This window comes from Chiloscyllium plagiosum, unplaced genomic scaffold (assembly GCF_037043375.1).
Source record: "Chiloscyllium plagiosum isolate Xiang-an unplaced genomic scaffold, Cpla_swu_hap1 HiC_scaffold_24, whole genome shotgun sequence".
NCBI lineage: Eukaryota > Metazoa > Chordata > Chondrichthyes > Orectolobiformes > Hemiscylliidae > Chiloscyllium > Chiloscyllium plagiosum.
The window spans coordinates 2873707-2887343 of record NW_028270162.1 but is presented as its reverse complement, the minus strand read 5'-3'; the positions used below and the strand labels follow the sequence as shown (position 1 = coordinate 2887343).

Here is a 13637-nt window from a genome sequence, read left to right as displayed (position 1 = left end):
GAAAAGGAAATGTCTGCCCAGTCACGGGGGAAGACGTGGGAATTAAGAAGGAGTTGATCGATCTCGCAAAGGGCTAACACAGACATGATGGGCTGATTGGTCTCCTGCTGTGCACTTACAGAGAGAGTACTGTGATGAGTGGTCGTGCTCCAATGACAGAGACACAGGTTTCCCCGTGGAGCTTCATTGGCTCTGACCAGCCTGACCTCCGTTGGACTGCTTAAATTGTTCAGCAGCAGGAACCTGAACCTGGTCTGAAATGAATTGTCAAGATTATTGGGCTCTTGGAGTAAATTTGTCTCTTAAGTCAAGTTCTCTAAAGACTAAGCTTCCCGTAATAGGAATAACTTTCATTTCTCTTGATTCATTTCATCTTAGTCAGTAGGAGCACAAATCTGCAGCAGTGCTATGGGACTGAGAGGAAAATTAACAATAAACATCCCCTTGAGAAATGGAATTCTCACTTCAAAGAAGAAATCAAATCCAGAATGTCAGCATAGAGCTGTAAAAACCCAACGGGTTCATTCATCTCCTTCCCCAGGCACAGGTTTCTCATCAGGAAGGGAATCAACCGTTATGGGGACAGGTGGCAAAGTGGATTTGAAGGTGATCAGATCAGCTATGGTGACACTGAATAGTGGAGTAGACTTGATGGACTGAATCCATTTATTGTATCCGTTGCTCCCGATGCGGTCTCCTCTACATTGGGGAGACTGAGCGCCTCCTAGCAGAGCGCTTTAGGGAACATCTCCGAGACACTCGCACCAATCAACCAAACCGCCCCGTGGCTCAACATTTCAACTCCCCTTCCCACTCTGCCGAGGACATGGAGGTCCTGGGCCTCCTCCACCGCCGCTCCCTCACCACCAGACGCCTGGAGGAAGAACGCCTCATCTTCCGCCTCGGAACACTTCAACCCCAGGGCATCAATGTGGATTTCAACAGTTTCCTCATTTCCCCTTCCCCCACCTCATCCTAGTTTCTAACCTCCAGCAACATGATCCCCTGACTTGTCCGGACTTGTCCGACCTGCCCAGCTCCTTTTCCACCTATCCACTCCACCCTCTCCTCCCTGACCTATCACCTTCATCTCCTCCCCCACTCACCTATTGTACTCTATGGTACTCTCTCCCCACCCCCACCCTCCTCTAGCTTATCTCTCCACGCTTCAGGCTCTCTGCCTTTATTCCTGATGAAGGGCTTTTGCCCGAAACGTCGATTTTGCCTGTCCTCGGATGCTGCCTGAATTGCTGTGCTCTTCCAGCACCACTGATCCAGACCCTTGATGGACTGAATGGCCTCCTGCTGCTCCTATATCTTATGGTGTGATGAAGGAAAACAGCTGTCCTTTCCTGGCCTGGATTCCAGACCCAGAGGAGTTCTCTCTGATGGGGTAGGAAAGGCCATCAGGCTATCCCAAGTGATTCCACGAGGGTGATGTTACTGGGCTAGCAATCCCAAAACCTGGAATAACGGACTGTCATTCCACTGGGGGGAATGCGTGGCAAATTACAGTTTGGTTTTTCAGCAGGGAAATCAGACAACGCTGCCACACACAGAGGATGGTCCAAGTTTGGAATCCCTTCAATGTTAATGTTAAATCTGAGATTGACGGATTTTCACAGGTAGAAAGGGCTATGGGCTAACAGTGGATACATGGAGTCTGTCTGCAAGTTAGCTTCAATCTCCAGCACTAACAGCTGAATGGCTGCCTATGGACTGTTTTATACTGGACTCACTCTCAGTACAGTCGCCTTCACTCTCCAACCTGGCAGTGTCTCTCCTGTGCTCAACAATTGGCTAACTCTGAATGGTCTAAGCAAATGCAATGATTGGCTCCCCAGGCCCCTGAACAATAAATCTGACCTTCCCACTGACACCCATAATCTAAGAATGAGTCAAAGAACTGGGGCTGACCTTGGTCCTCAGTTAGTATAGAGTGTGTTACTGCTAGTTAGTGTTAGTTAGTGTTAGGTAAGGAGGTGTTTGGTGTTGGTCAATGATTAACGAGCAGCAGCCAGGGTTGCCTTTTGTGATTGGTCAAACGTTATCACTCCTTGAAAGCTGGGCAAGAAGTCAGGTTGGACAACACAAAGCAACAAAGGGACGTTCGGAACGTAATATGGAAGCATGGATCACCAGACATCAAGTAGACGCCATCCAGCACTCCTCAACATTAGCAGCTGGTGATATCACAGCACAGGACAACCAGATCATATCAAACTCACCAAACCCAGGAGACACTTTCCACTGATACTGTGCTCCGGATCCATCGGCAATACCCTGCTCAAGACCCTACTCCTGCCTGGGCTCAAACATGGGGCTAAACATCAAAGGTGAGCAGAGACTGACAGCTCTTGGCATCACTGACCAAGTGAGGCATCAATGAATTGTAACAAAACTGGAATCAATGGGTATCGGGGACAAACTCTCTGCTGGTCAGACTCATGTCTGACACACAGGAAGATGATTGTGGTATAAAACTGAAGGGGCTGCAGATGCTGGAAATCAGAAACAATAACAGAGTTGCTGGAAAAATTCAGCAGGTCTGGCAGCATCTGAGAAGAGAAATCAGAGTTAACATTTCGGGTCCAGTGCCCCTTTCTCAGAACTGATGGTTGTTGGAGATCAGTCATCTCAGCTCCAGGACACCTCTGCAGGAGTTCCTCAGGGGAGTGTCCTAGGGCCAACCACCTTCAGCTGCTTCATCCAGGCCCTTCCCTCTATCAGAAGGTCAGAGCTGGGGATGTTCAGCACCATTCACATCTTCTCCGATACTGAAGCAGTCCATGTTCAACAAGATCTGGACAATATTCAGGCCATTCATAAGTGGCAAATAATAAGTGTCCAGCAACGATCATCTCCAGTAAGACAGGATCTAACCACTGCCCCTTGACATTCAATGGTGTTACCATCACTGAATCCCATCCTAGGGTTACCATTGGCCAGAAACTCAAGTGAACTCTCCACATAAACACAGTGGCTACAAGAGCAGGTCAGAGACTAAGAATACTGTGGCAAGTAACTCCCCTCCTGACTCCCCAAAGCCTGTCCACGATTGATAAGGCACAAGTCAAGGAGTGTGATGGAATACTTCACAGGCAGTTTGCTTGATTAAAATCCCATCCCCCACCTTCAACATCCACCAAATACTCAGCAGCAGCAGTGAGCACCATCTACAAGATGCACTGCATAAATTCACCAAAGACCCTCAGACAGCACCTTCCAAACCCATGACCACTCCCATCTAGAAGGACAAGGGCAGCAGGTACATGGGAACACCACCCCCTGCAAGTTCCCCTCCGAGCCATTCCCCATCCTGACTTGGAAATATATCACCGTTCCTTCACTGTCACTGGGTCAGAATCCTGGAATTCCCTCCCTAAGGGATATTGTGGGTCTACCCACAGCACATGGACTGCAGCGGTTCAAGAAGGCAGCTCACCCCCACCTTCTCAAGGGGGCAACTAGGGACAGGGGCAATAAATGCTGGGCCCAACAATGTTCTGTGAGAGAATAAAAAACACAGAGAGCTGTGCATACATCCACTGAGGCAGGAATTCCCCCACCTTCTCAAGGAGCAACTTTGACTAAGTTTCCAATCCCTTTTAGCATCAGGGAGTCGGGTTTGATTCCAGCTTTGGGTGATGGACTATGTGGAGTTTCACATTCTCTCTGTGTCCATGAGGGTATCCTTTAGATGCTCCGGTTTCCTCCCACACTTGCAGGTTAGGGTGGGATTGGCGAGGCTAAATTGCCATAGTGTCCAGGGATATGCAGGCTAGGTGGGTTAGCCATGGGAAATGCAGGGTTATGGGGATGGGGTGGGTTTGGATGCGATGTTCTTCAGAGGGTCACTGCAGTCTAGATGGGCTGAATGGCCTCCACTGCAGGAATTCTATAATTCATTTTCTAATGTCTGCTCAACATACAGTTACAAAGTCTGAATGATAACTCTGCTATAAAGCACTATCAGATGTTTTATGGCCCGAAAGGCTCTATGTAAATGAAAGCTGTTGTTATATAGAAATGTAGGAATTAGACATACAAGCAGATCACTTGGCCCTTCGAGCCTGCTCCCCCTTCAATATGATCATAGCTGATTATACAATCTCAGTATCTCATTCCCGCCCTCTCTCCATCCCCCTTGATCCCTGGGCCATGTCCAGCTCCCTCTTGCATCGATCTAACCAACTAGCCCCAACTGCTTCCTGGGCAAGAGAATTCCACAGGTTCCCAACTCTCTGAGTGTGGAAGTTCTTTCTCATCTCAGTCCTGAATGGCTTACCCCTTATTCTTAGACTGTAATCCCTTGTTCCGGACTTCCCCAACATCAGGAATATTCTTCCCACATCTAGTCTGTCCAATCCCATCAGGATTTTATATATTTCTACGAGAATGCTCCCCCTCATTCTTCTAAATTCCAGTCAGTACAAGCTCAGTCGATCCCGTCTTTCCTCATGTCAGTCCTGCCATCCCAGGAATCAGTCTGGTGAACCTTCATTGGACTCACTCAATAGCAGCAATGTTCTTTCTCAGACGAGGAGGCCAAAACTGCACACAAGACTCAAGCTGTGGTCTCACCAAGGCCCTGTATAACTGCAGCAAGACATCCCTATCCCTGGATTCAAATCCTCTCACGATGATGGGTGTGTTGACCAGTACACCATCTGCAATGTGAGGTTCAAACTCCAAGCTGTAGCGTGATGTCCCATTTGACCCAACAACAATAAGAAATCACCAGAAGGGCTGACTGAGCTGGGGAGTGCTTTCCCTAGAGGTCAGGAAATCTGACAGGAAGGTCATGTCCTTTGTTCTTGTGCTAACAGCGGAGAGACTCTCCAGAGAACAGCAGCAGCTCGGGCAGAAGAAGGGGGATCAGGGTAAAACTGTGTGTCAAAGATCACTGACTAAAGGATTGTTTTATCATTCAGAATGAATCACTACTAGAAACAACAAAGAAAACATCACAAACAAACCACTTCCTGCCTCACTGGGGATGGGGATGATTGAAACTTTGCAGCAAACAATCCAGAGGGTTCAGTGGGAATATTCCTCCTCCTCACGCCTGTGCTATCGTCATTGCCCAGATCAAACCCAACGGCAGCTCCATACCTCACTCCCTCAGATCAGCAGTACCACCCCCCAGCTTCCTTCCCTCTGGGCAATCATCTCACGCTGTCTGTTGGTCAGGATCCACTGGCCATTCCTTGGTAGCCCAGGAGAAGCTGGTACTGGCCCATCTGCAGTTAAAGGGCCAACCCTGCTCCTGTGCTCAGCAGTGACACATGGGCCAGATTTGTTATGGCTTCATCCTTTAAACTGACATTACTGAACCTGTTAGGATTGGGAATTTGTGGTTATTTGTCAGGGTTTAAAGTTCCAGCCTGCCAATGCAGCTTGTATGTTGTCTGGATTTGTTGTCCATTACCGAGAGAGAGAGAGAGAGATAGAGCGCGCTGGATAATTATTCAACAGAAACAAATGAGCAAAGGTCTGGGGGAAAGGCAGAACAATATCACAGAGTCATAGAGATGTACAGCACGGAAACAGACCCTTCGGTCCAACCCGTCCATGCCGACCAGATATCCCAACCCAATCTAGTCCCACCTGCCAGCACCCAGCCCATATCCCTCCAAATCCTTCCTATTCATATACCCATCCAAACGCCTCTTAAATGTTGCAATTGTACCAGCCTCCACCACTTGCTCTGGCAGCCTCATTACATACATGTACCACCCTCTGCGTGAAAAAGTTGCCCTTTAGGTCTCTTTTATATCTTTCCCCTCTCACCCTAAACCTATGCCCCTCATGGATTCCACAGGATGAAGGGACTGCATCCCCTTACTGCAGGGGAACTGCACCAGACTGACCCCACCACCTCCACCATTGTCCCACCCCCACTGTCACCCCTCCCCCACCCCACCATCACCCCCTCCCCCACCCCCACCAATGGACTGCCCCTCCCCCACCCTCGAACAGGGTCCGGTGCTGAGGAGGGCTCACTGAGCTGCAGCCTTACATTGGTTTGGCAGCACACACAGACCTGCTCAGCATCCTCCCAGTCTTCACTGTCCACATCATCGCACAGACACTGAGCAATCCTGTCGATCTAACACATCGACAAACAACATGACCACCATGCTGTCCTCTCGCTGCCACTGTCCTGGGATTCTCAGCAGAAAGTTACCGGAGATGAATCAGCCTTCAGCAAGCTCTCGACTGAATCCCTCCTCCAGGTGGGGGGCTCCCAACAGCCCGAGCTAAAGCTGCGACTTAGCGCAACACGCTGTGAATCTTAAACACAAAAGGCCGACTGGTGCAGCCCTGAACACCCTGCTCCTGATAATTTAATCTGGCATTGAGGGGGAGTGTGAACGTAATCAAGCAGCTACTCGGATTAAAATAGAAACAGAGAATATTTCATCCTCTCTCACATTCTGGACGGAGAGCGCCTGAAAATGAACAGGACGCTTTAAACAGGCAGAGACAGTTCATCATCTGCTCTTTACAACAAGGAACCTAATAGTACACAGGCGCCAGGCAAACACTACAACAACAACAATGTACATTCAGATAGCAAGTTTAAACACTACAAAACATGGAGCTCAACAGGAGTGACTTTAATTTTTGTTTATTCATTCATGAATGCAGCAAGGCCCCTGCATTTATTACCCAGAGGGCAGTTCAGAGCCAACCACATTGCTGTGGGTCTGGAGTCACGTGTAGTCCGGACCAGGTAAGGATGGCAGTTTCCTTCCCTAAAGGACATTAGTGAAATCGATGGGGGTTTCCCAACTGTTTCATGGTCATCATTAGATTCTTAAGTGAATTCAAATTCCCCCACATGTTGTGACGGGATTCGAACCTGGTCTCTGGGATGATAATGCCACCCACAGCTTTCCACATGTTTCACCACATCAGCTGAGGACCAGTGTCCCAGAGCTTGGTCAGAAACCTGGTCAGCTTTAAGGAATTCCTGCCTCAGTGGATGTATGCACAGCTCTCTGTGTTTTTTATTCTCTCACAGTACATCGTTGGGCCCAGCATTTATTGCCCCTGTCCCTAGTTGCCCCCTTGAGAAGGTGGGGGTGATCTGCCTTCTTGAACCGCTGCAGTCCATGTGCTGTGGGTAGACCCACAATGCCCTGAGGGAGGGAATTCCAGGATTCTGACCCAGTGACAGTGAAGGAACGGTGATATATTTCCAAGTCAGGATGGGGAGGGGCTTGGAGGGGAACTTGCAGGGGGTGGTGTTCCCATGTATCTGCTGTCCTTGTCCTTCTAGATGGGAGTGGCCATGGGTTTGGAAGGTGCTGTCTGAGGGTCTTTGGTGAGTTTCTGCAGTGTATCTTGTAGATGGTGCTCACTGCTGTTACTGAGCGTTGGTGGGATGCTTGTGGATGTGGAGCCAATCGAGCGGGGGCTGCTTTGTCCCAAATGGTATTGAGCTTCTTGAGTGTTGTTGGAGCTGCCCCCATCCAGGCAAGTGGGGAGTATTCCCTCACCCTCCTGAGTTGTGCCTTGTAGATGTGGACAGGCTTTGGGGAGTCAGGAGGTGAGTTACACCACCCCATGATGGAATGATAGGTCAGAGGTCAGAGTCAGAGGGGACACACAGATACCCCTGAGTGTTGTGAGGATGCAGGTGAATGCAGTGAGAGGTGAGGATATGGAAGATTTAGAAAATAAGGGTGGAAACTTCAAATGGCTCAGCTTGAAATGTATCCAGCGAGCAAATGGAGACATTGCTCAGTGACAGGTGTACACAAATAATAAACCCAACTAACTATAAATGGCTAAGTCCTGAGGTATCACATGCACCATTTACTGTGGAAAATCTGACTTTCCATCTTGCTGATGTTATCTGTGTATTTCATCACTTTAGTTGGGAGTTCATTTATGCAGGTAACCTCCCACCTTCAGAATCAGACAATACTGTGCAGATCTCTTTGAAAGTGGCACGTTAACACGCAGAATCCCAGCTAAAACTGGGTAAGTGTCACATACACAGTGCTATGGTGATCAACTGGTCAATTAACAGCTTTGAGGAAGGAATAAGATCATAGAATCAAACAGTAATACAGCATGGAAACAGGCCCTTCGGCCCGAACTGGTCCATGCTGACCATGATATGATGCCCACTCAGCTAGTTACAAATGCCTGCATTTGGTCCCTATCTCTCTAAACCCTTCCCATCCATGTACCTATCCAAAAGTTTTTCAAATGTTGTTATTGTACCTGCTTAAGGGCTTTTGCCCAAAACGTTGATTTTCCTGCTCCTCGGATGCTGCCTGACCTGCTGTGCTTTTCCAGCACCACACTAATCTAGACTCTGCTTCCTCTGGCAGCCCATTCCATGCACACACCACTCTCTGTGTGAAAAAGTTGCCCCTCAGGTCCTTCTTAAATCTTTCCCCTCTCACCTTAAACCAATGTCCCTCGAGTTTCAATTCCCCATCCCTGGGAAAAAGACCATTTACATCCATCCTATCTCTGACCCCATGATTTCACACACCTCGGTAAGGTCACTCCTCAGTCTCCGACATTCCAAGGAATAAAGTCCTATTCTGGCTGACCTCTCCCGATAAATGGAGGGGGGTCATGGGGGTGGGGGGAGTGGGGGGGTAGAAGGAGTTCCACTCTGCCCCCAGGGTGATCACACAGTCAGAAACAGTGAGCACAGGACAGTGTAAAGGGCAAAGCAGGAAAGCTGGGTGATGTGCCCAGCTCACTGACAGAGGGCTCTGATAAAGGATGTGCCAGCTCACTGACAGAGGGCTCTGATAAAGGATGTGCCCAGCTCACTGACAGAGGGCTCTGATAAAGGATGTGCCCAGCTCACTGACAGAGGGCTCTGATAAAGGATGTGCCAGCTCACTGACAGAGGGCTCTGATAAAGGAGAACTCTCTGATTAGGGGAAGGGGCAGCTGCAAGGGGCTCAATGGACTCTTTCAATGTTACACCCCCCACCGAGCCTGGCTCTGTCTGTCTGTCTGTCAGCTGATCCTGATCCTGTACAGCCACAACTTCAAAACATGGCTGGGACTTTCTCCTTGACACTCTGGCTAATACCTAATCCTCAAATAGCTTCACCAGTTGGAATATTTCCTTATTATCTCATCATAATTCAGAAGTGTTTGCTGTATGTGAATCAGCTGCCACATTTCCTACATGATAACTGAAATTACTCCACAGCGGCCGGTGTCCCATCACCGGTTCCCCCTTTATTTACACGGGGAGAGTCCTTGACCCTGATCCAGCTCCCTCAGAGCCAGCTCTCAGAGTGAACAGAACCCCGGACTCTCCTGTTTATATCTGTCAGCCAGGGCTCCCTGATTAGAGCAGGTTAACAGCCCGAGCCAGGGAACTCCTATTCTATGAGGTCCACCTGGCTGAGCCCGTTACAGTTAGTTTAATGACAGGGCTTGAACATCCCAAAGTACCTCAATGATGCTGTAGTATAGTGGGATTTCCTGAAATTGTAACAAGCACCAAACACTGAGAGCTCCCATCATCACATACTGAGATGGTCAGAGCATTAAAAACTGTAAAACTCAAACATGGAGAAACCCAACCTGTTAAACATGAAGCAAGTTGTAGCATTCAGCAGAGAGAACACTGCTCCTTTAAACACAAGGAATCTGGGTGGTTTTAAACACTAACAACCTCTCACTGTTAAACACTGAACACCTCATTAAACAGCAAGAGGGAGATGATGTACTAAAGAGGCTGAAAATCAGTGTTGAGCACTGACTCACTGATGTTCCTGAGTGGACAGTGAGCTGCTGAACTGTGCAGTTCTCCCTCAGCACTGACTCTGACAGTGCAGCACTCCCTCAGTACTGACCCTCCGACAGTGTGGCACTCCCTCAGCACTGACCCCCAGACAGTGCGGCACTCCCTCAGCACTGACCCTCTGACAGTGTGGCACTCCCTCAGTACTGACCCTCCGACAGTGCGGCACTCCCTCAGCACTGACCCCCAGACAGTGCGGCACTCCCTCAGCACTGACCCTCTGACAGTGCGGCACTCCCTCAGCACTGACCCTCCGACAGTGCAGTACTCCCTCAGCACTGACCCTCCGACAGTGCGGCACTCCCTCAGCACTGACCCTCCGACAGTGCAGCACTCCCTCAGCACTGACCCTCCGAAAGTGCAGTACTCCCTCAGCACTGACCCTCCGACAGTGCGGCACTCCCTCAGCACTGACCCTCCGACAGTGCGGCACTCCCTCAGCACTGACCCTCCGACAGTGCGGCACTCCCTCAGTACTGACCCTCCGACAGTGCCCACTCCCTCAGTATTGACCCTGCGACAGTGCGGTACTCCCTCAGTACTGACCCTTCAACACTGCGGCACCCCCTCAGTACTGGCCCTCTGACAGTGCCCACTCCCTCAGTACTGACCCTCTGACAGTGCGGCACTCCCTCAGTACTGACCCTCTGACAGTGCCCACTCCCTCAGCACTGACCCTCTGACAGTGCGGCACTCCCTCAGTACTGACCCTCTGACAGTGCCCACTCCCTCAGCACTGACCCTCTGACAGTGCGGCCCTCCCTCAGTACTGACCCTCTGACAGTGCCCACTCCCTCAGCACTGACCCTCTGACAGTGCCCAAACCGTCAGCACTGACCCTCCAACAGTGCAGTACTCCCTCAGCACTGACCCTCAGATAGTACGGCACTCCCTCAGTACTGACCCTCTGACAGTGCCCACTCCCTCAGTACTGACCCTCTGACAGTGTGGCACTCCCTCAGTACTGACCCTCTAACAGTGCCCACTCCCTCAGTACTGACCCTCCGACAGTGCGGCCCTCCCTCAGCACTGACCCTCTGACAGTGCGGCCCTCCCTCAGTACTGACCCTCTGACAGTGCCCACTCCCTCAGCACTGACCCTCTGACAGTGTGGCACTCCCTCAGCACTGACCCTCTGACAGTGCGGCCCTCCCTCAGCACTGACCGTCTGACAGTGCGGCACTCCCTCAGCACTGACCCTCCGACAGTGCGGCACTCTCTCAGCACTGACCCTCCGACAGTGCGGCACTCTCTCAGCACTGACCCTCCGACAGTGCGGCACTCCCTCAGTACTGACCCTCCGACAGTGCGGCACTCCCTCAGTACTGACCCTCCGACAGTGCGGCACTCTCTCAGCACTGACCCTCCGACAGTGCGGCACTCTCTCAGCACTGACCCTCTGACAGTGCAGCATTCCCTCAGTACTGACTCTCTGACAGTGCGGCACTCCCTTAGCACTGACCCTCTGACAGTGCGGCACTCCCTCAGCACTGACCATCCGACAGTGCGGCACTCCCTCAGCACTGACCCTCCGATAGTGCGGCATTCCCTCAGCACTGACCCTCTGACAGTTCAGCACTCCCTCAGTACTGACCCTCCGACAGTGCATACTCCCTCAGCACTGACCCTCTGACAGTGCAGCACTCCCACAGTACTGACCCTCCGACAGTGCATCACTCCCTCAGCACTGACCCTCAGATAGTGTGGCACTCCCTCAGCACTGACACTCTGACAGTGCCCACTCCCTCAGTACTGACCCTCTGACAGTGCCCACTCCCTCAGTACTGACCCTCTGACAGTGCCCACTCCCTCAGCACTGACCCTCCGACAGTGCGGCCCTCCCTCAGCACTGACCCTCTGACAGTGCGGCCCTCCCTCAGTACTGACCCTCTGACAGTGCCCACTCCCTCAGCACTGACCCTCTGACAGTGCCCACTCCCTCAGCACTGACCCTCTGACAGTGCGGCCCTCCCTCAGCACTCACCTTCTGACAGTGCCCAATCCCTCAGCACTGACCCTCCGACAGTGCGGCCCTCCCTCAGCACTGACTGTCTGACAGTGCCCACTCCCTCAGCACTGACCCTCTGACAGTGCGGCACTCCCTCAGCACTGACCCTCCGACAGTGCGGCCCTCCCTCAGCACTGACCCTCCGACAGTGCAGCCCTTCCTCAGCACTGACCCTCTGACAGTGCGACCCTCCCTCACTAGTGAGTATTTCTGGTGGAATGTCCCAGTTCCTGTTGTAAATCGTTTTTTCTGTGAAAAGTGAATGTGGATGAAATGAAGTAACTGATGGAGTGAGTGTAATTTGCGTTACCTGGAGTTTGTAATCAGCTGTTACAACAAATAATTTCATAAATTGGTGATATCAGTGAGTAATACACACTGAACCGTTCTGGTGGTGCAGTGATAGTGCCCCTACCTCTGACTCTGTCTAAGCCCCACCGCCCCCATTTCAGTGGAATGTTCTAATCTCTGTGAAGGGGCTGAATGGAAAAATATCTGCATTGACACTATCTGATACAACTCCCTCACTGCTAGTGCCCTGTCAGCTGCTCGGTCCAGACCCCAGGAGCCACGTGCTTTTCCCTGTTCAGTTATTTACACCGATGTAAACACTATTTATTTTCACTTACCAATGTCTGACATGTTCGCTGTTTTTTTTGCACCTCTTTTCCAACGCTCTCACATTCTTTTCTTTTCTTGTTCAGCTCAGTCTCCTGTGAACAGAGAGGTGTGAATGTGAATGGGTCTGTGGTCCCTGTGGAGGTCACGGTAGCCCAGCTGCGTCGGGTGGAGGGAACTGCTTGCAATGAAATGGAAAGTCCCCCCACTCAGATCTGGGTAAAAACAGTGACTGCAGATACTGGAAACCAGATTCTGGATTAGTGGTGCTGGAAGAGCACAGCAGTTCAGGCAGCATCCGAGGAGCAGCAAAATCGACGTTTCGGGCAAAAGCCCTTCATCAGGAAGGAGGGCAGGGCGGTAGATGTAGTCTATATGGATTTCAGAAAGGCCTTTGATAAGGGTCCACAAGGTGGGCTGCTCTGAAAGGTTAGATCGCATGGAATCCAGGGGGAGCTGACATTCCTGATGAAGGGCTTTTGCCCGAAACGTCGATTTCGAAGCTCCTTGGATGCTGCCTGAACTGCTGTGCTCTTCCAGCACCACTGATCCAGAACCCCACTCAGATCTCCCTGCCTATGCTGCTCTAATGCACTGATTTCCTGGACAGCTGATCTGACCTTTACTAATGAATGCAGAGTGCTTTAAAAGAAACATATTAAGCTTAATATCAGTCTCAGGCAAATACATAATTTATTATATTTGAGAAAACACAAACAGTTGCATTGCCAAAGCAGCAAGTTCCTGTGAGAGACATCGGGATACCTCACAGACACAAACCACAGCTGACCGGCTGCTCCTGGTCACATTCCGAGAAATCTGCATCACCTTCCAACAGCTTCTTTCTCTTCTGTTCCCCCGTCGGATATGGGCATCATTGGCAAATTTGCTACCCATCCCTAATTACCCCTTAAAGTGAGCAACTCGCTCAGCCATTTCAGAGTCAACCCCTTTACTGTAGGTCTGGAGTCACATGTAGACCAGACCAGGTACAGACAGCAGATTTCCTTCCATTACTGAACCCAAAGGATTATTACAACAAGACAGGGTTTGATCAGGAGTAGTCAGCATGGCTTTGTGAGGGGGAGATCAGGCCTCACAAATTTGTTCGAGGTCTTTGATGAAGTGACCAGGAAGGTTGATGAGGGCAAAGCAGTAGACGTAGTCTATATGGATTTCAGAAAGGCCTTTGATAAGGGTCCACATGGTGGG

General features: G+C 50.6%; 1 protein-coding gene across 1 annotated transcript in view; it reads right to left on the bottom strand.

The window, feature by feature from the left end:
* The window catches only part of LOC148145348 (peripheral-type benzodiazepine receptor-associated protein 1-like), a 98380-nt gene extending 85058 nt beyond the window's left edge, over window positions 1-13322 (bottom strand). Inside the window, exons 1-2 of the mRNA XM_087999790.1 lie at window positions 13191-13322; window positions 12437-12520 (exon numbers count right to left, since the gene is read on the bottom strand). Coding sequence (XP_087855916.1) covers window positions 12437-12520; window positions 13191-13322 — 216 coding nt within the window. The remainder of the gene's footprint in view (window positions 1-12436; window positions 12521-13190) is intronic.
* Window positions 13323-13637: the final 315 nt, after the last annotated feature.